The sequence below is a fragment of the Trichomonas vaginalis genome, chromosome III, assembly GCF_026262505.1.
Source record: "Trichomonas vaginalis G3 chromosome III, whole genome shotgun sequence".
Classification (NCBI taxonomy): Eukaryota; Parabasalia; order Trichomonadida; family Trichomonadidae; genus Trichomonas; species Trichomonas vaginalis.
In genome coordinates, this window is record NC_067205.1 from 22,236,254 (window position 1) to 22,259,891 (window position 23,638).

The 23,638-nt window shown below is 32.1% G+C and overlaps 10 protein-coding genes across 10 annotated transcripts, besides 2 other annotated features; 5 read left to right on the top strand and 5 right to left on the bottom strand.

Annotated features, from left to right (window-relative positions):
• Positions 1-3,973: part of a mobile genetic element that runs on past the window's edge.
• A 1,118-nt stretch (positions 3,974-5,091) lies between these two features.
• TVAGG3_0742880 (serine threonine-protein phosphatase family) lies at positions 5,092-5,334 on the bottom strand (the record flags this gene model as incomplete). The annotated part of the gene is made up of 1 exon (XM_051244937.1): positions 5,092-5,334. The coding sequence occupies one exon, from the start codon at positions 5,332-5,334 to the stop codon at positions 5,092-5,094; it is 243 nt and encodes an 80-aa protein (XP_051091524.1).
• An 18-nt stretch (positions 5,335-5,352) lies between these two features.
• Positions 5,353-5,628, bottom strand: TVAGG3_0742890 (uncharacterized protein; the record flags this gene model as incomplete). The annotated part of the gene is made up of 1 exon (XM_051244938.1): positions 5,353-5,628. The coding sequence occupies one exon, from the start codon at positions 5,626-5,628 to the stop codon at positions 5,353-5,355; it is 276 nt and encodes a 91-aa protein (XP_051091525.1).
• Positions 5,629-7,845: 2,217 nt separating this feature from the next.
• Positions 7,846-8,425: a mobile genetic element.
• Positions 8,426-9,151: 726 nt separating this feature from the next.
• TVAGG3_0742910 (cilia- and flagella-associated protein 100 family) lies at positions 9,152-10,537 on the top strand (the record flags this gene model as incomplete). Its single annotated transcript, XM_001318158.1, has 1 exon — positions 9,153-10,517. The coding sequence occupies one exon, from the start codon at positions 9,153-9,155 to the stop codon at positions 10,515-10,517; it is 1,365 nt and encodes a 454-aa protein (XP_001318193.1).
• A 58-nt stretch (positions 10,538-10,595) lies between these two features.
• On the bottom strand, positions 10,596-14,630 carry TVAGG3_0742920 (POTE ankyrin domain family; the record flags this gene model as incomplete). Its single annotated transcript, XM_001318159.2, has 1 exon — positions 11,047-14,343. One exon carries the CDS (start codon positions 14,341-14,343, stop codon positions 11,047-11,049), a length of 3,297 nt encoding a protein of 1,098 aa, XP_001318194.1.
• Positions 14,631-14,955: 325 nt separating this feature from the next.
• On the top strand, positions 14,956-16,645 carry TVAGG3_0742930 (protein ubiquitination; the record flags this gene model as incomplete). Its single annotated transcript, XM_001318160.1, has 1 exon — positions 14,964-16,154. One exon carries the CDS (start codon positions 14,964-14,966, stop codon positions 16,152-16,154), a length of 1,191 nt encoding a protein of 396 aa, XP_001318195.1.
• A 78-nt stretch (positions 16,646-16,723) lies between these two features.
• Positions 16,724-18,185, top strand: TVAGG3_0742940 (Hermansky-Pudlak Syndrome protein 1 family; the record flags this gene model as incomplete). The annotated part of the gene is made up of 1 exon (XM_001318161.1): positions 16,732-18,123. The coding sequence occupies one exon, from the start codon at positions 16,732-16,734 to the stop codon at positions 18,121-18,123; it is 1,392 nt and encodes a 463-aa protein (XP_001318196.1).
• Positions 18,186-18,839: 654 nt separating this feature from the next.
• TVAGG3_0742950 (heat shock factor binding protein 1 family) lies at positions 18,840-19,176 on the bottom strand (the record flags this gene model as incomplete). The annotated part of the gene is made up of 1 exon (XM_001318162.1): positions 18,938-19,138. The coding sequence occupies one exon, from the start codon at positions 19,136-19,138 to the stop codon at positions 18,938-18,940; it is 201 nt and encodes a 66-aa protein (XP_001318197.1).
• A 389-nt stretch (positions 19,177-19,565) lies between these two features.
• TVAGG3_0742960 (uncharacterized protein) lies at positions 19,566-21,182 on the top strand (the record flags this gene model as incomplete). The annotated part of the gene is made up of 1 exon (XM_001318163.1): positions 19,566-20,873. One exon carries the CDS (start codon positions 19,566-19,568, stop codon positions 20,871-20,873), a length of 1,308 nt encoding a protein of 435 aa, XP_001318198.1.
• Positions 21,183-21,355: 173 nt separating this feature from the next.
• On the bottom strand, positions 21,356-21,843 carry TVAGG3_0742970 (eukaryotic protein of unknown function, DUF872 family; the record flags this gene model as incomplete). Its single annotated transcript, XM_001318164.1, has 1 exon — positions 21,451-21,795. One exon carries the CDS (start codon positions 21,793-21,795, stop codon positions 21,451-21,453), a length of 345 nt encoding a protein of 114 aa, XP_001318199.1.
• A 497-nt stretch (positions 21,844-22,340) lies between these two features.
• Positions 22,341-23,552, top strand: TVAGG3_0742980 (uncharacterized protein; the record flags this gene model as incomplete). Its single annotated transcript, XM_001318165.2, has 1 exon — positions 22,341-23,174. The coding sequence occupies one exon, from the start codon at positions 22,341-22,343 to the stop codon at positions 23,172-23,174; it is 834 nt and encodes a 277-aa protein (XP_001318200.1).
• Positions 23,553-23,638: the final 86 nt, after the last annotated feature.

Sequence of the window (23,638 nt, forward strand, 5' to 3'; positions counted from 1 at the left end):
ATACTTTTAAAAATGTTTAAAATATATGTTTAAAAAATGTTTTAAAATGGTATGCCATATAGCTTCTTGAATTTGTTAAAAGTATTCGAACGCGTTTTCCATCTGTATCTCTAGTGTTTACATAAGCATAGCCCGCCTTAGTAAAACATACTTGTAATTTTCTATAGTTTACGCCGGTATAAAAGTAGAAAGAGTCTTGTTCTTCGCTATAGTAGTAAAACTCAAACGTATGCTTACCATAGTCTGTAATTTCAATTGCTTCATCTTCTAGTTCGTCGACAAATTCGAATACAATATCTCAAATTTGCCTATGTTCTTATTGTTTTCAGAACAAGTGACCCACGCAAGTTTTCAAGTCTATTGTCGTTTCTTATATGGTTTATATGGTCACAAAAGGTAAATTGTTAGGATTCGGTATAAAATGAGTTGCAATGACAACATGTTTAAATAGTGTTTTCCACCAATCCTCATAGTAGCATATCCGTCATTTCGCTCCCATTCGCTTAAAACTCTTTTTGTCTCTTTCTTCCTTATTTCAAAAGGCTCAGAACAGTGAATTTCATATTTCTCATCTAACAAACAAGTTTCCCAACGGTCTACTCCAACAAACTCAGCGTACATTTCAAATAAAATAAAAATATATATTTTTGAAAAATAAAAAAAATATGTTGTTTTCTTTACTTTACGTAACCACCAGCTACCAGAAGCCTTTGACGCCAACCCATACCAGCTAATGAAGGTTGACTTGGTTTAGTTTGGAAACTAAACTTTGGTTTTGGTTTATCTTCAGTTTTTGGCTCACCTTCTTCTATCGGTTTTTCGTCACTTTTCGGTTCCTCTGACTTTACCTCACCTGCAGGAACAGTTGTGTCGTCAACATCTTCATAAATATCATATGCCATTTGTTTTTGTTTTCCTTTCAACTTTTTGTGTTTGTTGTAAAGTTTAGAATATTTCGACTCTAAGTCAATGAGATGTTCTATAATGAACTGTTGGTCAGTGAAGAATACCTTCCCATCTGTTGTCTCTTTAACTCCTTCAGACTTCAATATTTTATTTGTGAGAGTCTGTTTCTTTTTTGAGATACTAGCCGTTCCATTTCTATGAAAAGTGACTTTATAGTTAGGGTTTGTATTTCCAGACCTGGCACTTTCTATTATTGAATTTTTCTCTTCATCTGTAGTTCTTTGACAGGTTTTGACAATGGTGTCTGAACTTTTTGTTTGTGGTGTCAAATCTACCGGTTTCAACTTCTTCGGTCATTTCATCTCAGTAAAAAATTTTAGTTTGGTTTGTTTTCAACTGGTTGTTTAGGTTTTTTAAGTCGGTCTAAAACTTCCTGAGGTATAGGAAGAACTTGACAAACACGTTGTGTAACTGCTGGAAGCCGACAAATCTCTTGAACCCATTTGTCTCAATGCTGTATTGTTCATTTCATCTCAGTAAAAAAACTTTACATTCCCCACGTTTGAGGCGGTTGAGGTTGGTTATTGTTTACCCATTGTTGTGCATGGTTATATCCTCTGTTAAAGAATCTTTCACCTTGGTCCATATAGTGCCCTGCTTGGTTATAGTAGTCATTTGCTTTGTTATAGTAGTTTCCTGCTTCTCTTCCTACATTGTCCATCCATCCTTGAACTTTTCCTCTTGTTTCAGGATTTGGAATAAGATTTGCTGCATCTCGTGCTACATCCCAACCTTTCTGTACAGTTTGTATAATAGGTTGTGCTTTCTCTTTAAGTATACCTAATGTACTCAAAATCTTCCTTCCAATTCCAAATGCACCTCTGGCTATTGTTCCCACTGCGGGCAAAATCTGGATGCAACTCCTGCTAATGCGCCAAATAAACCCATTTCTTATGGGTAAAAATGACGAATCCAAACAAGGACCCGTATGTTTCAAAGCAACAAAGAAAGCACTCATGGTAAAAATCTTTAGTTCAACACCAAATGCTTGGTTTATGGATATCTTGGAAACATTCCGAGAGTTAGAACAGATGGACCTCCATACTGGCTAATATTTGTCGGTCAAAACACAAGATACTGTGAAGCCATACCATTACAGTCCAAAAATATTTTAGATGTGAAAACTGCTTTGACAATATTCGTTGACAAATACCATCCAACAAAACTGACATCTGACTGTGAACGTTCTTTCAAATCAGACGATATTAAAAACTATCTGCGTTCAAAAAATGTAAACCAATATTTCATTGTCGACCAAAACCATTCTGCTCTTGGTGTCATTGACAGTTGTATAAAAATCTTAAGAGACTTAAATCAACCACAAGGTGGTGAAGTAAATGAAATGTCATATGACGACAAATATAGACACTTCTCCATGGCAAAGATGAGACAAGTTTTAAATATTTACAATACCCGTAAACAAAAAGGTTTGGGAAACCACTCCCCCGAAGAAATGAAAAACAACCCCGACTTAGAGAAAGACTATATATTTAATAGTTTAGTCAAAAGAGACAAACAAGAAAGAATGCCAGGCTTCAAACTTAAGAAAGGTGACAAAGTAAAAATAGAAATACCTAAACGCGACCCATATGAAAATACTATTGACTATGACAACAATGGGAACTCGACAGGTACTCACATTCGTGTTCGTAAAAATAGAAGAAAGTATACAAGAGAATATTATGAAGTTTTAGGCAAACATGGCAAAATGTACACACTGCAAGCAGAAGATAAAACTACTATTGTCAGACCTCGTTTCAAACTTGTCAAAGTTCAAGGTGGTATACTTTCAAAGACAGTTCCTAACAAATATAAGACAACTCCTGACGAATATGCTAAAGAAGTTGAAAATGACGACTAAGCGTTTCTATACCATGCGTAAACTGTCATGTAAGGTGGCATGTAGTCTTTACTTTGTCCCGTTGTTTGTGTATACCCTGAAACGCGATGTGTATGGTTTCCTTCTCCCTGTGTGCTACCCCAGAAACAATTTATAGCAAACTGAACGTTGTCTTTAACATCATATCCTTTACCTTTTTTCATTGCTGACCAATCCCAAAATCTATGCTTATGCCAACCTGCTTGAGATGTACTTAAATCTATGTAGTGACTGTGCGCAGGTAGGTTTTCACCTGAAATCGTTTTACTTCCACCTGTTTCCTTTGAAGAGTTTGCACAATACAAAAACCTGTCGACTATTTGAGTCCAAGTTCCAAAACCAAGTACTACTTCTGGTTTGGTAGAGTTCATTGACGTGTAAATAGAAACCTATAGGATATACTGTTTGAAGTATTTCTGTCTTTAACGTTTGAAGCTCTGTTTTGTCAGCTTTTTTATCATATAAATCTTGAGCAGTGAATTTAACATTGTTTTCATCCTCCATGACATAGACATTTCTACATCTAGTGTATTTCATCGTTGTTATGTCATCCTCCGATGTTAAACCTTGTGGAAAGTTAGGAGGTTTCCAATTTAATACATCCCCACCAGTTTTCTTCAACCGTTCCTTCAATATTTCTATACCAACAGTTGCGAAGAAATCGTGTGTATGGTTCTTATCTGCCTTCTTTTCAAGGCTAACGTTTAAGTCTGTTATTTCAGAAGATGTATGTGTATGTCCAACGTCACTTTTCCTGTTTAAGGTTTCTTGTAAGTTTGTAATATTTGCAATGGTATGTGTATGTCCAACGTCACTTTTCCTGTTTAAGGTTTCTTGTAAGTTTGTAATATTTGCAATGGTATGTGTATGTCCAACGTCACTTTTCCTGTTTAAGGTTTCTTGTAAGTTTGTAATATTTGCAATGGTATGTGTATGAGTCTTTTTAGAATATTCTTTGTCAGCTCTTGTCACTTCACTTGACATTTTATTGTCAACATATGTTTTGTCCGCTAGTTCAGGATGAGTATGTTCTTTCGTTGCATATGTTGCATCTGCTCTGTCATGTTCTTCTTGAACTTTTTCAATGACATACTCTTTGTCAGCTTTGTTGTCAACATCTGCTTTCAAAAGAAGTTCTTTTATAGGCTTCTCGTTTAAAGTTCCTTTTGTTGGATTTACACAAACAGTATGGTTCTTACTGTCTTGAAACAGAAACTCGTCTGTCAATGGGTTTATCGTCAGTTTTAAGTTTCCTTCTTTCAATGACTCAGATATCTTAGAATAGTTTGAAAAGTTTGTTGTGTTCTTATTTAGAGCTTGCAAAATGAGTTGTCGGTTATGTTGTATTTCTCTCATAGACGCTGTTTCTTTCGACATTTTTATTCTAGATAAAATATGCTTTCAATAGAAAAAGAAAATTCTAGAGTTGCTACAACTAAACCATTAGATGAACTTTTTACGAATGTCGGTCAAAAGTTTGAGACAGAGACCGTAAAGCATGAAGGCTATCGTTTTGACTACCCGTTAAGATGGCTAAGAGACCCATCCGTCACAAAAGCTATTGGCTTTCGTAGAATGAAATTCATTTCAGAAGCCATACATGGTTTCCCATTTACGGTCGCTTTTGAAATTCGATACTATAACAAAGAGAAACGTACGTATGAGAAATTTGAACAGGGAAAACTTTTACAAGTGAATTTGCTTGTAAACTTAGAAACAACTCTTCAAGCTTTTCAAGAAAAAATAAACGATATCTATCTCGAATATGCAAAACAGTACAACATTGACGAAGGAGAGTACCATCTCGATATTATATATGACAGGAAAAATGCAACTGTTAAAATCAATAGAATAGAAGACCTTGGAGAAGACGTTTATATTTCTACAAAATATAACAACTTGGCATGGTATAGGTTTCTGAGGATGTTAAATCAGCCTGCAGAATATCCAGTACACCCGGACTTTTATGAAGTCGAAAACCCTAATGGAACATATGAAAATGTTTTCGACTCAGATGCTATTATAGTTCATGCTTCATTTTCTGGTGCACAAAACTTTTTTATGCTTGGCAAATGACTTTTACGAAAAACCTACAAAGTTATACGAACCACCAAGTGGAAGTATTTCAGACTTTCAAGTATGGTTTACTACAGATGGAAGAAAAAGAATAATTCCATTATACCATGCGTTTTACTTAGAACTTAGTTTCATATACAACTACTATCGAACGATAAAAATATAATTTTTTAATACGGTTGAGGTGTTGGATTTGGTTGCCAACTAGACTGTGGTGCAGGTTCAGGCTGTTGTATAACAGGAGCTTGTTCTTCTGGTTCAGGGTCTTTAGGTATAATACCAACGAACTGACCTACTCTTTTGCCAATATTTTTGACTCCGTTCCAAATTCCTCTTCCGACGGTTTTTATTCCATTCCATATACCTCTTCCAACATTTCGAAAGAAGTTTCCTATTCTTCCAAAGAAACCCATTTTACTATATGTAAAAATCTAATGTCCACCTAGTCTCTTACGTTTCCTTCTGAGTTCCATAGCATTCTTTAACTGGAGCTCATACATTCTATTTCTCCTCTGGTAGAAAACATACTCTGGGTCAACTCCTGTGTTCGCGTCATCTGCATAGAGTTGTTTATATCCCACTTCGGGGTTTGTATAAAACTCTTTCCATCTCATATTTGCATACCATGGTGGTAAGCCTAACGCAGCGTCATTTGACATGGCAGTTTGCATTTGTACATCTGTTGGCACTTGACCATAGTTTGCCATTGCAGTTTGTATTCTAACTTCATTTGGAATAATTCCTGGGTGGTTGTCCAGGTTGCTGTGCATTCGCTAAGTTCTGTGCGTCCATTAATATTAGATAAAAATATCTCTTACGAGTACATATACTGAAATTTGCAGGCATTGGTTCATCTTCATATTCTCTGTACTTTTCTGCCACGTCAAATAAATAAATGACACAATGGAAAAAACCTAAAACAAGTAGTCCTATTTCAAACCACATTTACTTACTAGTAAAATTTTTTTGTTATGACACTTTTCTCCAGTTTTATAGGACCTCTCTCATATTCTATCTTATCGTATCTAAAACTCATAGTCATGTGTCCTCTAACCATCTCATGACACTTTCCAAACCACTTTTATCGGATGTAAAGTAAAAGCATGGATGGTTATGTAAAACGTCTAAAGTTTCTAAAGAGTCTCTCAAAGTCCAGTCTACTTGTATTGAAAATCCCATGTGTTATAGAACGGCGGGTCCACTATAAAGAAAACATTTTCCTTGTCTTTATATTTTCATACAACTCTGTCCAATGACATCTCACAAACTCTATACCCTCAATATATTTTTCTATGTCCTCTTTGAAAACCTTTGTATAGTTAAGATATAAAACTTTTGACATAAGTGTTTCAATGTCATGAACTCTTATAGAACCACTATATAATAGTCTAGAAGATATACTATCCCAGTCAATATACTCTGCCTTTTCAAAACCTCTCTGACAGTATTTTTCTTATCTAATGGTATACGTTCCATCTTACCTATAGGTATCTTTTCTTTTAACTCTTTCAATATTTTGTTTGTGTCTGGTATATGTTTGAGACGGTCCATATAGTTGTCGAAGTCATTGCATATAATCTTTGAGTCAGGAAATATTGTATGGCACAAATGAGATATATAGAAACTTCCACCGAACAAGTCTACAAATGTTAGACCATTCGGTAGTTTCTTAAGTTCTCTCAATAGAATATCTTTACATCTACTCTTATTTCCAAAGAAGGGTAACGGTGGTTTTGTAAAATTCATTTTATATATACAATAAAAATGTTTTTTCTTCGTAAATGAGTGTAAATGACCCAAAAATATATTTTAGGGTAGAAGGGTATATCTACCCCGTTTTCTACCCTCTTTTCTACCCTCTTGAATTTTCATGAATTTCTTCGTAAAGACTTTGTCAAGACTTCTTCGTAAAGACTTTGTTAAGACTTCTTCGTAAAGACTTTGTTGAGACTTCTTCGTAAAGACTTTGTTGAGACTTCTTCGTAAAGACTTTGTTAAGACTTCTTCGTAAAGACTTTGTTGAGACTTCTTCGTAAAGACTTTGAGAGATTTCTTCGTAAAGACTTTGTCAAGACTTCATCGTAAAGACTTTGTTGAGATTTCTTCGTAAATGACCCTAGTAGTATATTTTTGGTGTAAATTTCATGAAAATTCAAGAGGGTAGAAAAGAGGGTAGAAAACGGGGTAGATATACCCTTCTACCCTAAAATATATTTTTGGGTCATTTACACTCATGAACTTTCTTGTCTATGTTTTGTTAAGACTTCTTCGTAAAGACTTTGTTGAGACTTCTTCGTAAAGACTTTGTTGAGATTTCTTCGTAAAGACTTTGTCAAGACTTCATCGTAAAGACTTTGTTGAGATTTCTTCGTAAATGACCCTAGTAGTATATTTTTTGGTGTAAATTTCATGAAAATTCAAGAGGGTAGAAAAGAGGGTAGAAAACGGGGTAGATATACCCTTCTACCCTAAAATATATTTTTGGTCATTTACACTCATGAACTTTCTTGTCTATGTTTTGTTAAGACTTCTTCGTAAAGACTTTGTTGAGACTTCTTCGTAAAGACTTTGTTGAGATTTCTTCGTAAAGACTTTGTTGAGATTTCTTCATAAAGACTTTGTCAAGACTTCATCGTAAATATTTTGTCAAGACTTCTTCGTAAAGACTTTGTCAAGACTTCTTCGTAAAGACTTTGTCAAGACTTCTTCGTAAAGACTTTGTTGAGATTTCTTCGTAAATGTTTTGTCAAGACTTCTTCGTAAATGTTTTGTCAAGACTTCTTCGTAAAGACTTTGTTGAGATTTCTTCGTAAATGTTTTGTCAAGACTTCATTATACTCATTCATCCTCAGGGCTAGAAGGCACGAAGTGCCTGGAAGCCCCACTACCTTTTTTTTTTTTTTTTTTTTTTTTTTTTTTTTTTTTTATATAATAATATGTATTATTATAAAAAAGAAAAAATAAAGCACGTTAAAATTTTTCTTTCTTGATTTTTTATAAAATCTACTTAGAATTATGCAAAATATGACTAAATAATTATAAATTTCAAGTTAAATTTTAATTTTGATAAATAATTTAAATTTCAAAATATCAAGTTCAGTTCAACTATGTATGTAGTAATTCCTCAATAAAGTGCCAAAACCCTATTAAAATATATGAACATTTTCAACATTTTAATGTTTTTATTTAAAAATTTGATGGAATATGAGCTTCAAACAATTATTATGTAAATAAAAATAATTAAATATATGTATTTATTCGTATTACAACCGTAGTAAGTCGATTCTTCCTTTCTTCTACTGAGGTTTGAATTTGATTTCGAATTGTAAAGAGATTCAAAGGGAAAATACTAGCGGATAAAAACTACCTCCATGAAAGGGTCAGAATGGAGTCAAGTTGTATTTTTTGATATTTTTTGCTTTTCGAGCCTAAATAGGTAGCCAAGATAATGCCTAAAAATAAGGTTCTAAATTCTGAAGTTTACATGATCCTCTCGTGTGCACCCTTAAACATAATATATGTTATGCCAGAAATGAAGTTCCGAAAGTTTTTCAGGACAATCATTGAATAATCGATCTTATTTTGTCTGATCAACCACCAAATATAAAATTCATCGGAATTTTAAGATTTAGGCCAATTTTCCTAACGAAATTAGAATCATGATAAAATATTAAACAAATTTATTAGATTATTTTTTTTATATTGGAATTTACGGGAGATAGCAAAGAAAGGTTCAAAATATTGCATCATTCATCCATGCATGTCCAGTATGATTCTCAATCACAACAACTATCAAGTCCATAATATCCATATTGATCACTATGGCTGTTTCGCCAAAAAAAAGCTAGGTTTTATTTAGACATTTTCTCGTATGTATTTAATACCTTAATGTTAGTGGAATCATGCATGATCATTGTAAAATCGGTACCTTAATTGCAGAATATAGCCTATTAAATTAAACAACTTTTTATTTCTTAAATGAATAATGTTTACTGTGGGTGTATTGATTCGGTATATTTCTTCTATTTTGATTGAATTTGTATATTTTAGAAGTTAATTTCCATTTCATACATGGTTACAAACTACTTAAGTGATAGTTTTAATATTGAAGAACTGTCCTAAATTATTCCAAGAAGGAAGACGAATTAATCATTAATTTTGTTTAATTTGACAAAATCTTGCTTTACAATGTCAGAAATTTCTTTTAAAAAATTTACATTTACGTTAATAAATGACTGAAGTTGAATTACCTATTTCGGAACCTGTTGTACCCAAACTTAGCATTCGGTCAGCACGAGCACCTAATCCTTTTACTATCCGTCCAGAAGAATTAGAATTTGAATCAGCAGCAATCGAATCAGAACGAATTAAAACAGAAAGAAGGAATTATCTTAAATTATCCGTAGTAGAACGGAACAAACTTCTTCAACCCAAAGTTCCCTTACGTCAATACAGTCCTAGAATTCAACATTCTTCATCTCCAGTTTCTGCAAGACAATTTAATAAAGATACATACCATAGAAAGCAAAGAATTGATGAGAAGATAGCCGAAAAGCGTGATATATACTTAATTCAATTGATTTTAAATCAAAAAGGAAAAAATCTTGATCAACTTGTTCAACAAATGGAAAATGAAAAGGAAATGGTAGAAGTAACAGAAAATAAGATCATTGAGGAATCGCATCAGTGCCAAAGAGAGTCTGATCGTATAGAACTCGAATTACAAAAAGGAAGGAAACGAGCAGAACAAGCAACTCAAGCCAGAGTTGATATTGAAAAAGTACTTCATAAGAGAGATAATATTAATGGGGTCATTCAGTCAGAAATATCAAGAAATGAAGATTATTTGATTCAATACCAACAATACTATGAATTCCTTCAACAAGTTAAACCAGATAACATGGAATTAGAAGATATGTTCAAAGCTCCAGATATCCTTATTAAAATCATTGAAAATGAAGAAAGAGATAATCTTTTCTTGAATCAGCAATTAGATATCCTTGAAGACATGGCTAGTAGAGGAAATGATACAGCAGAACACCAATTGGTTGACTTAAAGACCACAATTTCCAATTTGGAGTCAACAATAAATAAAAATATTATTCCTGTTCTTAAATCTTACGAAGAAGACCCTGCAAACCAAGAACCATCTGAAGAAGAGACAACAACCAGAGAACCAACAGAATTGGAGCTTCTTTCCAGCCGAGTTCTGAAATTATTTGTTGATTGCTTCAAGAAACGCGCCAGTCTTACTCCTATTGAATGTTTGGAGCGATTAGAAGCCAAACTTGAGGAATTCTACAGAGAATGTGATCGTGTCAATCCAGATTTCATCCGAGAAAAGCAAAACATCATAGATAACGCCAGAAAAGAAGAAGCAAGGAAACAAATCATCATTGAACGTGAAAGGATGCTTCTAGAGAAGAAAGAGCACGCGTTGGCAAGAGCAACAAGGCCAATAAAGAAGAGAACAGGAAGAAAACTAATGGAGAGATATTTCCCGAACGTTGTAAAGAAGAAATCAGACGAACAGATTCTTTTGCAACAGAAAGAGAAAGAAAGAATCCAGAACCTTCTTTACGGCGAAGAAAATTAAATTTTAAAAGATTTTTTTGTTTGTTTTTTAAAAATTAATGTTTCTGAATTATTTCCTTCTTTATTTATTTGGTATTTGTTTTATTGAATACTCTTGAATCACTGCATATCTCATATTGCCCATTTCAAGATTTAAAACACTATGCAGAAATGCCCTCACTCTCATATTTGGGTTTGTTTACCCAAAACATATATGAAAAAGTGAGTTCACATTCGATTATAAGATTCCCCTTTTTTATTGACTTTAAGGACGTACTTACGCCCATATGGCATGACTTTCAGTTTTAGCTTTCAAATTATGCTTCACACCAGTTATAAGAAATTTGAATTAAAGTCAGATGTGTATAAGGAACTTTAAATATTTTATTGTTTTCTCCTTTTTTATTGTTACAAAAACCTAAATAATTTGAAGCTTTTGCTATTTCAATATTGTTCCAGAAAAAGTTTGTTGAACAGCAAAATAATGTGAAGAAATATAACATTTATTTAAATCAATAAACAGTCTTTAATATATTAAAATTAAACTTGAATTAATCAAAAACTTTCGGTGTTTCAATACCTATTTTATTTTTTGGCTCCAATAATTCCGCAATTTCTGAGAATTCTTTTGATTTTGCGATATCAATAGGTGTGCGACCATCTTCGTCAACAATGGAAGCATCAGCTTTATAATAAAGAAGAATCTGAACAATTTGATAATATCCAGAAGTGCTTGCAATATGCAATGGTGTTTGCTTGCTAATACTTGCAATATTTGGATCAGCATTATGCTTTAGCAAAAGTTCGACAATATCAACAGAGTTATTATAACATGCTGTATACAATGGAGTGCAATTATTGCTATTGGCCTTATTTACGTCACATCCTTTGTCAAGCAATATCTTAACAAATTCCAATTGTTTGCAATAAACGGCTATATGAAGAGGAGTATATCCATTTTCCTGTTGCTTATTAATATCTGTTTTTGGATTGTTAATTAATGATTTAACAATTTCAATAGGTCCATATTGGCAAATATAGCATAGAGGGGTCATGTTGTTATTATATTGAATATTTGGATCTGCACCATGTGAAAGGAGGATATCAGCAATTTCTATGTGTTTGTTTTGGCATGCAATGTAAAGAGGAGTTGCACCTGTATTTGAAAGATTTGGATCTGCATTATGGGAAAGAAGCATTTCGGCAATTTCCTTGTAACCATTTTCACATGCTACATAGAGGGGAGTTGGTTTGTTATCAAGTAAAACATTTGGATCTGCATTATGTGAAAGAAGGTTTTCTACGATTTCTTTGAATCCGTTTTGGGACGCTAAGAATAGAGGAGTTGTACCATCTTCATATGAAATATTAGGATCTGCATTATGTGAAAGAAGTAGCTCAACAATTTCATTCTGTCCATGGTGACATGCAATGAAAAGAGGAGTTGCGTTGTCTTCCGTTGCAAGATTCGTATCTGCATTATGGGAAAGGAGAAGCTTAACAATTTCCTTATGTGCATTTTGGCATGCCATATAAAGAGGAGTTACGTTTAACTCACCAGTAATATTTGGATTTGCATTATGTGAAAGAAGGTTTTTAACAATTTCTAAGTTGCCTCCTTGGCATGCAATTATTAGAGGTGTTATTTTACCAATTTTTGGAAGGTTTGGATCTGCACCATGTGAAAGGAGAATTTCAGTAATCTCATTATAGTCGCATTGGCATGCTATACATAGAGGAGTGACAACATCTTTACGTATAATATTAGAATCTTCCTCATCTGATAAAAGATTTTGAGCAATTTCGTCAAATATTGAGTATTCTTTTTTTGGTGGCGCAAATGGAAAATCTGGCATTATGGAATGTAAGAAAAGATTCTCGTTTACATCATACCTTCTGTCGAAAAATGCTTGCAAAGGATAAGCTGGGCTTGTAGGTTCAACCTTTGGGAAAAATAAGTTTTGAATTTCTTTCTCAATATAAGCTGAAGGATTTTCAATCAGAATATTCGGATCTGCATGATAATTAAGAAGGATTGTAACAATTTCTTTGTATCCGTTTTGGCATGCTATATAGAGAGGAGTTGTATTGTCGCAACATGGAATGTTTGGATCTACATTCCGTAAAAGAAGCTGCTCTGCAATTTCTTTGTGTCCGTTTTGACAAGCTATGTAGAGAGGAGTTATGTTTTCTTTACATAAAATGGTTGGATCTGCGTTGTGTTTAAGAAGAATTTCAACAATTTCTTTATGTCCGTTTTGGCAAGAAATAAAAAGAGGAGTTATTAGGCCATTGGTTGGTTTATTTGGATCCGAATCACGTGAAAGGAGAATTTCAACAATGTCTTTGTGTCCATTCTGACTTGCAATGAAAAGAGGAGTTACACCTTCCTCATTTTTAATATTAATATCCGCATTATTTGATAGAAGATATTCAACAATTTGTTTGTGTCCGTTTTGGCATGCAATATATAAGGCAGTTGTTCCGCATATTTTTGTAGCATTTACATCAATATCTTTTGGTAAAATTGATAAAATATCAAAAAAACCTTTATATGATACTGCATGGATTAATGTTTCTTTTTCAAAAGTCAGACACTCGTATTTAGCTTTCTTTTCCAAAAGTAATTGAACAATGTTTTTATGACCTTTATAGCATGCAATATACAGAGGTGTTTCACCAAGGTTATTTTGAAAATTAATATCAGTATCGTGATTAATAAGATATTCAACAATTTCGAAATATCCGTTTTGACATGAAATATATAAAGGAGATGCCAAATCTTTCATGTTGATATTGACGTTCGCACCTTTTTCAATTAAAAACTTTACAATCTCAAATTTTCCATTTTGACATGCAATGAATAAACCTGTTGCTCCATCTTTATTGCATTTATTAATATCCGCACCTCGGCTTAAGAGATATTCTAAAATATCCAAATATTTTGATTCTTTAATAGGAGCATTGATACTTTTAGACTTCCCGCCATAACAAGCCATTGTAAATAATGTTTCTCCAATGCCAAAGTATGAATTGATTTCAAGATCCTTTTTGAAATGATCCAAATAGTATTTTAAAACTTTTGATAGGCCTGTGAAACAAAATATTTCAAGAGGAGTATCAATCATTTTGGCATTATGTTTAACAAATTTGTCAAACAAAATTTCGTCATCTTTTCCAATAGCGAGTATAAATGGATTTAGATCAATTTTCAGAACTTTTTTATTAGGATTAGCACCTTTTTCAAGAAGATAGTCAATTAAGAATGTGTCGCTTTGTATTGTTGCGGCTAAAAGAGCTGTTTGACCATTTGCATCGAATTTGTCAATTCGATTTTTCGTAAGTTTAAGTAAGTAATTGTAATTACGACATCGGATGATTTCTTCGAAAGATGGTTTTAAAATATTTGGATTCTTACGATTGGAAAAGATTCTGATTTCACTGTTCATTTTAATTCGCTTGAATTCTGATATCATTTCTTTATTTTCACTTAAATATGATAAAAATTCTAGATGATCGGTAATATCGAAAATATTTGTTGTTTTCAAGTAATTATAGCACTTGATTGATCCACTTTGACATGAAAATTCAAGTAGGTTCATTTTATTGATCTTGTATGTTGATATGTCTATATGATTTGAATCGATGAATTCTGATAGTTCTTGATTTTTGTCTTCTAAAATGAATTTTTTGATTTCATCTTGTGGTGGAAGATCAAAAATATCATATGGGTCAGCATCCTTATATAAATATGGAATGTCCTTTTGTATGTATCCTTTCTTTGAAAGAAACATTTCTATTGTTGGATTTGTTTCGAAATTCTGAATTCCTTCATAGTTTGTGAGCATTTTGAGTACGGAATCAATAATATTGCATATATACTTGATTCGTTTCGGTAAATAATATGAAATATCTGTAAATAACGTTAAAATGTATTTAAGATCAACTCGTTTTTCTGCAAGTAATGAATGTAAATCTTGTACAATACTCTCCTTTTTATCTTCATTAAATTCAAAGATATCTTCAACTGTCTTTGCAAATCTTGTAAAACTTTCTTCGATTGACAATTGAAAAAAAGGAAAATAATAAATTCAGAAATGCAAACATCAGTTAATGCAATGTTTTGATCCCAACACCTTTTTATTTTTGTGAATGGACTGTCTCGGACCAAATAAAGGCTATCGTTCAAGCATGATTCAATGAAACGTCTAATGATATTTCAAATAAAAAGTGGAGCTTCTTTGGAATAAACGCATTTCGCCATACTTAATTTGAGCTTATTCAAGCGCGTGTTATTTGTTTTTCAAGTTCAATTCCATGAAAAAAATGATAAATGATGATTTATTAAAGAAATCACATCAAATGATAGATAAATATGATAATTGATCGGGAATCCCAAGTAAAGCAAAGTATTGAGCTGATAAAATTTTAGTTATTGGTGTGAAGCGCCTGTCATTTCAAAATAATTATGTCGAAACAAGTTCCAGCGGAACCTGATATTGAAAATCTTCAGAAAGCCAAGTTAAGTGATAACTTTACCCTGTCTCTTAGCGCTGAGTTGCTTTCAAGCAATCCCCAGCAAGGTGTAATTTTACCATCTTCAGGATTAAGTCATTTACACTTGGCTGCATACTATGATCAATTAGAAGTTTATTGCTATATAGAAAAGAACTCAAATTTATCATTCGACACTGGTTCAATTCCAATTTTTTCATATGCTTGTTTGGGAGGTGCTGTTGAAGTAGCTTCTTATGTAATTGAAAAATGTAAACGCAATCCAGATCTCATGCAAAGACTACAAAAGATGTATTTAGATGATTACAAGCGTAATGATGATACAAATTTCATTATCTTGGCCACTCATGCTTCATCGACTGAAATTATTCGCTTATTGATTGATTCTAGCTATGGATTTATCAACAATAAGCCAATCATTCTAAATAAATTAGCAAATATCGCACTGACAAAAGCAATTAAAAAAAGTTCAATAGAATGCATTACCCTTTTACTCTCATACATAAATCAAGATTCTACAACCTTATCACCTATCGAAATTGCTGCAAAGAATGAAAAAAGCGAAGCTATTCCATTATTATTGGAAACTAAGCCTAGTAACAATGAACTTGTTGGCGCTCTTTATTATGCATGCATTTATGATAACGAAAACATTGTATCTCTTTTAGTTCCCCATATTAAAACTCTTGTTTCAAATGATAATCAAAAACCACCGATTGTTCACTGGATTTTCCATACCTGCAACCCTAATATTGCTGAAAAGATGCTCAAATTCGATATAAACGTCAATGAAAAGAAAAATAAAAAATTTAGAGGAATTTCTGCCATGTCAAAGTACTCTAAAGACATTATTCCATTCTTACAAATACTTTACAATGCTGGATACAACTTTAATGATCCAGATGACCCTGCTCTTGGTTATATTTTGATTTCTCTTATTTATGCGCCATATAAGCACCCAGAAATCGTTGAGTGGTTCTTCAAAACATGCATTACTAATAAAGATTTGGATGTTCTCATTACTTCATCGAGAATTGACATGTCTGTATTAACTTTACGAGAAAAGCTTAACAAACTCAGACAGAGATATGTCAAAATTGATGAAATTTGTAAGAAATATGGAATTACAACTCAACCTGTTTGAGAAATTTTAAAATTCGGAAAATAATTTTATCTTTTTATTTTTATATGATCTATCTTATTTCTTTTGTCTTTTTATCCTAAATCTTGTTATATATTTCTTTGTAAATTGACTCTTTCCTGATTCCATATAGATTTTGAACTCAAAAACTTATTAAATTTCAATAAAATTTGATATCCAATCTAATTGAAGTAATATTATCTGTTTCATGCAAAGATACTCTATTTCAGATCATCTTTTTTGATACATTTGATTCAATTAATGCTACCATAACTTCGAAAATCAATTGGCTATGTCCTCAATTGCCAAATAAACTAAACATTCGCGAAACATATTGTCATAAAATAGTTAATTGAATGGAATCAAAATTAAATGGAATTTTTACTTCCATGAATCAGTCAATATTTTGGTATTCAGTAACATTTCCCTTTTACATCGATGAGATGTCTTATAAAGCAGAAAATTTAATTAATCCAAATAATTTTTGAAAAAAGATGGCACACTATATTAGAAAATTTGGGTACCATAATGAGTTGTATTGAACGGTATTATTAGAATTCTCGATTGATGAAATAAAAAAATGAGTGAATGTGGAATTAAAATCCGCGTTATCTCAGATACTACTACGTTTTATCCAGTAGAAATACAAAGTGATGAAGATCATCATAGAAACGATAACATGACCCTATTAACAACTATTACTTACTTAAAAGAACAATTAAATGAAGATTTTCAGTTCTTCAGAGCAGGAGATTTATTTATTGTTTTGCAGCAATGGCGTGGCATGCTGTTCTTTGTTGAGACTAATGAAGACTTTGGTGCTGAAGTCTTAAGATTTATTCTCCAAACTTCTCGTGAGATCCTGATCTTCTTGTTTGGAACAAAATTCGAATCAGTCATGCGTAGGAATATTTCATTATCCAAGAGACAAGTATTTGCTCGTTATGTAGATACCTATTTGAAATTATGTCAAGATGATCATCATTTTCTTCTTAGTACCTTAAGATATACTGATGATTCTCATGAATTACAGCACTATTTCCTCGAAAAAGTCCCGCCAGTACCAAAAGATGTTCCAATAAAACTAAATGCTGTCTTCCTCTTCATTGGAAACGAAATTGCAGTACATTTTAAGAATCCTAAGGCATCAGTTCTTGAGCCAGAGATCATTTCTTTAATACAAATCTTCGTCCATGTCGAATTTCCAGAAATAAATGGCGAAACAAAGTGCGAAGGAAAGCGATTCGACTCATCCTACGTCAAAATTGATACCAACCCTAAGCATAAAGGTGCTTTTCTACGTCTAGCTCGCACTCCTGTTGGATGTACTTTATCATGTTCAAAATGCGCAGAAAAATCGGACTCTATAATTGTTGTAATTAGCGAAAATACCAAGATTCCCATCCCTGTACAAAAGCAAATCAACGAATATATGGGAAATTTGTGCAATTTCCTTAGTGGCATGCCAAAGATCGAACTACCTCCTACAACGTCGATTTACAATGAAGATTTACTTCATTTCATTGCAATAAATCGTACGGAAGGCGATATTTGGGAAATGCCTTTTGATCAGAGCCTTGAAGCCATTATGAACTACCACAACATTGACAAACAAGCTGCTGTTGCTAAGTACCGTCAATTAACCCGGAAAATGGCAAGCTACGCCTTTAATGCGATAATGCACGGATATACAACGATGATGTGGGGTAGTTTGGACTACCAGTTCTGTTATCAGCTCAGATTTAAGAACGATGATAACGAGATACTCCAACCATCCCATATTTTCACTCCTCCTTCGTTTGATGACGATAATGGCGTTACATATGGCCTTATTGCCAATTCTGTGTTTCCTAATCAGAATGGTGTTAGATGTTTTGAGCTCCTTTCGATATTCAGATCAACAGTTAAACCAAAAGAAGCAATGGAAGTCAATGATCAGTTGTTTACTGACTTTTTCAAGAAGATTATATAGAATATGTTACTTATATTTTGTAGTTGTTATTTGTAAAGAATTATTTTGTATTTTAGTGTTAATTTAGAAATATTTTTATTTTATTATCTTTATAATGCTTGTTTCCATAGCAAAAACTATAATTAATGTCTATTCCAAAAAGAACTAATATGTATAATTTATATAAAAATCATCTAATTCTGATAAATTTAAATTTTATCTTATAGTAAATCAAAAAATTACTGATAACTATGTCCATTTTCATTTTCAAGTATAAGTAACATATGTTTGCATATTATTGTCCTTTAATTTCTAGATAAAAATGAAAATGCATAAAATATAGATTACGTAAGACATTATTCTGAAATAATACTATACCAATAAAGTAGAATAGCGTATGAACGTATTTTTGCCTATGTATATGCATATTATTTGAAATATTCATTCATATTATGATTTACAAAGAAATATGGTGAAATAATTAATTTAACGCAGCATAGAATTATTCGTCACATTACTGTGAGCTCTGAGCAAAGATCAATAATTTAAAAAAAAGAAATTATGCTTAGAAATATGATATATCAATATAAAGCCTATGAGATATGTAAGAGTATTAGGCTTTTGGTATTCTCATTAGGTTTAATATTCAATTTCAAGGGTATAAAAAAAATAACGAATGACACTCATGCATATCAAAATATTATGAATTTGAAGTGCTGTAGTGCCATATCGTTAAATTAAAAATGAACTGTAAGGTTTTAAAATTGTTTGAATTTATTGAATAAAATGATTCCACAGTATTAATTGATTATAATTAATAACTAACTAATTGAATTTATTTATCCTGCTCTGCTTGTTGCATGAGGGTGTCGATTGAGCTCTCCAGTTCGTTGATTTTAGAACTCATTTCGTCGATGCGTTTGAGAACTTGCTGAGCCATATCAGTGAACTTGGACTCCATTTGGCTGAAGATTTGATCCATGAAATTTGCAAGATCTTCTGGCTGTGTTGGAAGCTGCTCCTCTTGTTGTGACATTAATTTTATTTTTGTCAAATTTCAAATTAAAAAACGTCTATTTCTAGTTCGAAATACTCTAAAAATCTAAAATATAGATTTAAGTCAAGATTCCTGATTGAGGTAGAAAGTTTGATCAAATTCGAAATTCGAAATTCGAGTTTGAATATCATGTTTTTAATATCTAATGAATGCTATTTTATAGTTTGTCATATTTAAATAGCAAATCAGAATCAAAATTGAACAAATCACATGATTTTCGATGGATATTAAGAAAAATTAATCCAAACATAAGGTGTTTGATATATCCATGCTATAGAAAGCTGTTATTAGAGATTGATTAAATTTCGAAATCTTGAATATTGAGACTTAAGAAGAATTTGATATGTAAATGGTATTACTTTGCTCATGACATTATAATAATTTGAAGTAAATAATTCATATTAATATGGCGCAAATTGATCATAGAAGATATTGGGAACCATCAATAGCTGAATTTTGGAGTAATGCAGCTCCAGATGATGAAGCGCCTGGATTCCCATGTTTTACAGTATTTTTGTATAAATCTGTTAAAGAAGGAGAACAAGGTGATGAAGACCCAAGTAAAATCTTAGATAACGTTCTTTTTACTTTCCCTTCTAATGTTCAAGATCGCCATATGCATGCATTAATCGGTGGATTGCAGACATTTACAACATTTTCGAGATTAAATTTAAATAAATTATTGACATCATTCACATGGAGTCAATCAATCATCGCTGTTCAAACAATAGAATTGCAAGAAGGTGATTTGCTTATCATGGCTCTTAAATTACCAAAATTCTTTTCAGCAAATTCAACAAGAACTGCACTAAACAATATAATTCAAGCGTTGAAGTTTACAATACCAGAAATGAATAAGAAAATGACAATCGAAGAAGCAAACAAACTCAGAGAATTGCTGAAGAAGCAAATTCAATTAATCGAACTAGCAGGTTTCCCTCAAAAATCTGACGATCCATTTACATTTGCTGCTCATCCATTCGCGGCATCAGCTTCAAAGGCTGCAACTTGCCTTGCAACACAATTATTCGAATTTGCACGTCAAACATCACCGTTGGTTATTGGATCAGCTATTTTTACAAAGACAGATTTCGTTCTTACAGAAATTCGTGAACCACTTCTTGGTTTCTTACCATATTTCAGAACAATCGCAGCCAAGCTTCCGGATTTCGAAACAAGTCGTTTCATGACATTTCCAATATGGATAAACTTTGATGAATACGGTTGGACGAAGAAAGACGGACTTCCTCACGAATGTTCTTTATCTGTTTTTAATTCATGTTCAATTTCGTATTACGTACTTCTAGATGCACCAAGTACTGACATTGCATCTCCTCTCGCCAAACTCCTCAGCCTTCTTTCAAACGGAATTGCAGAGTTCGCTGTAGAATGCGAATCTTCTCCGAAAGAAAAAATTGAAGGAAATCCGGCTGTTATTTTCTGGTCGGATACTAGAGCAACGAAGATGAGTGCTACAACAGATATACCGTTCATCCAGCGTATGGCTGACATGCACAACCAGTTCGCAGAGACATCAAATCTCAGAGAACTCTGCATTTTGCAGAATCAGAGATATTTGACTGGAATGAAGCTTCCTAAGGTAGAAGTCATCATGGAAGTGAAGAGCGATGGTCAGAAACCTTTCATTGTCGATGCATATGCAAGACTCAAGGAACTAATTCCTAATTTACCTCAAGATTTATCAAAATTATAATATGATTTTATTTTATTTTGTTTCTAAATTGAAAATCTTTTAATAACTGTATTTTAACAACCTTTAAGAACGGCGCTCTCACTAAATATTTACTTGTTAACAAATAATATAAATTTATGAAATAATCCTATCATATCTTAAGAAACAATATTGCAAAAAGGGATATATTCTTGTGTTTTCTTAATTCAAGGTATATCAATGATTCTAGCAGCAATTTCAATTGCGGGATTATTAGATAAAAATCAAACTATGAGATTTTTATAAGAAATCCTCAATAGAAAGTGCTATTGTATATGGAATATGATAATGTTTTGTATCCAAATTAAAATCATTAATTCAATTATCGAGATAAATAGGATTTTTTAGTAAATGTGCTTTGTTTTTCGTAATATATTGAGATTAAATCAATATGCAAAACATTTTATCATGGAAAATCTTTGTATTTATAGAAAATATCTAATGTTTAAGGAATTTAAGGGGGTAAAATAGGTATAATGAATTTAGATATCAATACATGATTGAATGAAAGTATTTAGTTAAATAATAATGATTTAAACAAGAAAATAATAATCGTATCTTACTCAAAATGTGGAATAATCCACCAATCGTAGCCTCTGTGGCGTCTCCAGCAATGGTATGATATGTCTAATGCGTAAACTCCTGGGAGTAAAGTTATAAAAGAAGCGAAGAGGAAAATCCATGTATGCTCAATAGAACCTTGGAAATAATTGAAGAATGTTGAAAGAATCCAGATTGTGCCTGTCGTTATACCGAAAACAAGTAAGAATACCATTAAATATAATGATTTGACTTGTGTTTGTGGTGGTGGATCACCAGCTGCGCACCATGCCTTGAAATTTGGCCAAAGTTCATAAATGCGTATTGGAAGAGATTTTTGTGGTTGAACTTTTCCTTCCTTCATTTTAGATTTTAACAAAAAGTGACAAAATTATTCAAACCTTCGATCGCGATCGCAAAATTCTCATTACATATAAATGTTGGAACATACTGCTCTTGTTTGAAGTAATTTGCGCTTTTTTCGTCATTTTAGGTGAGAATCTTGAATTGAAATTTGTCAATGTGTGTTTTTCTATCAAACAAGATCATCATTGATATGTTCCCAATACTTAATGGAGTACATGATTAAGTGTTATGGATTCATGTTTCTCTTTCACAAAATCTCGATCATTTGATTTTATCACTTATATCCTTATGGAAACTGTTCAAGATAACTTTTCTATTCTACTTCTGATCTTTTACAGCAATGTCACTTGATTTAGAAGGAAAATATTTCAATTTAATCCAATGATTGAAATTTAACTTTAATATTAAGAAGTTAAAAAATATGATCGAGATTAAATATATGTTTTCTATTTGAACTGTCTAAATTTAAACTTGTTGTTAGATTGGAAATGTTATAATTTATATAGGGTTATTTTTCCAACATCCCCTTAATTATTTTTTTGTATGGAACAGTATGGAAGTTTGAACTGGAAATACGCTGATAAGATTATACCAGAAAGACGAAACTCTTCAAGAGCACTGGATTCAGTTCAAACTTTGACTGTTAAAGCTGAAACTCTCAATAAAAAGAAAGAAAATCTTGAAAACAAATTAGCAAATATCCTAGAAAACTACCAAAGTGATGAATTAGTTTACTTAGTAATGCAATTAAAGCAAATACAGAAAGAATTCCGAAAAAATTCAATAGACGTTACTAACTTTTTTAAACCAATGACAGAATCAATTACCCCATCTTTGAAATCTGGTCGTCCTCAAACATCTACAATAGATTTTGATGATTTTGGAAAAAATAATTTCATCAATCATTTCAATGCTGGAATTCTTCAACAATATAACGAATATCTGATAAATGAAATCAATGAAATGTCTAAAAAGCGCACAGAAATAAATGCTCAACTCAAACTTTTCGAAGAAGTACAAACAAATTTTGTTCAAGATACAATGAAAATGATTTCTAAGCGCCAAATACCACGTAGAATATCATCAGACTACCCATCACGTAGCAAAAGTTCTCAAATTTTACTTGAAAAATTAACAATACAACTCGGACAACTCAGAAAGAAATATAAATTCCTTCAACGAAGAATAGAGTATGAACAAGATAAATTTAAGCGAGCTCAAGAGATTAAAATTAGTTCATTCTTGACTCAAAGATTATCCAGATGGGGATTGTCTCAAACTCAAATTCATAAGATGAACACTGCTGCTCTTGTAATACAGAAGTTTTGGCGAGAAAAACTAGATAAGATGGGATTGAGTTTGCGTTTTAAACTTTAATTATATTGATGACATAAAATTCAAATGTAATACATGTCTCAAGCAAGAAAACAAGGAAAAAAGTACGAAAATTCAAAGATAAAATTCATGAAATATTATTTCATGAATTATTCGGCCATAACAAATAGAAATAGAATTTTCTCCTAGAATTTGACCGTAATTCTTGTATTTTTGGTGAAATTTTGTTAATTTAATTTCGACCAATGCATATATGCAAAAAGAATCCGTAATAATAACAAAAAAGTCGCTTTTGTCTCCTGTTTTTAAGTGTTCGTTGGATTTGATGATTCAAGGAGAACAAAATTTAACATTTTGTTATCAAAGATTTTAAACCAAGATTGCTTTGCGAATATATAAGTTTTGTTTGTAGTATAAATCGTTGTTGTGATAATTATCTCTATTTGTATTCTTATTTTTTGGCCAACTTAATCTTTCTGATTTGAAACGTATTTCATATAAGATTT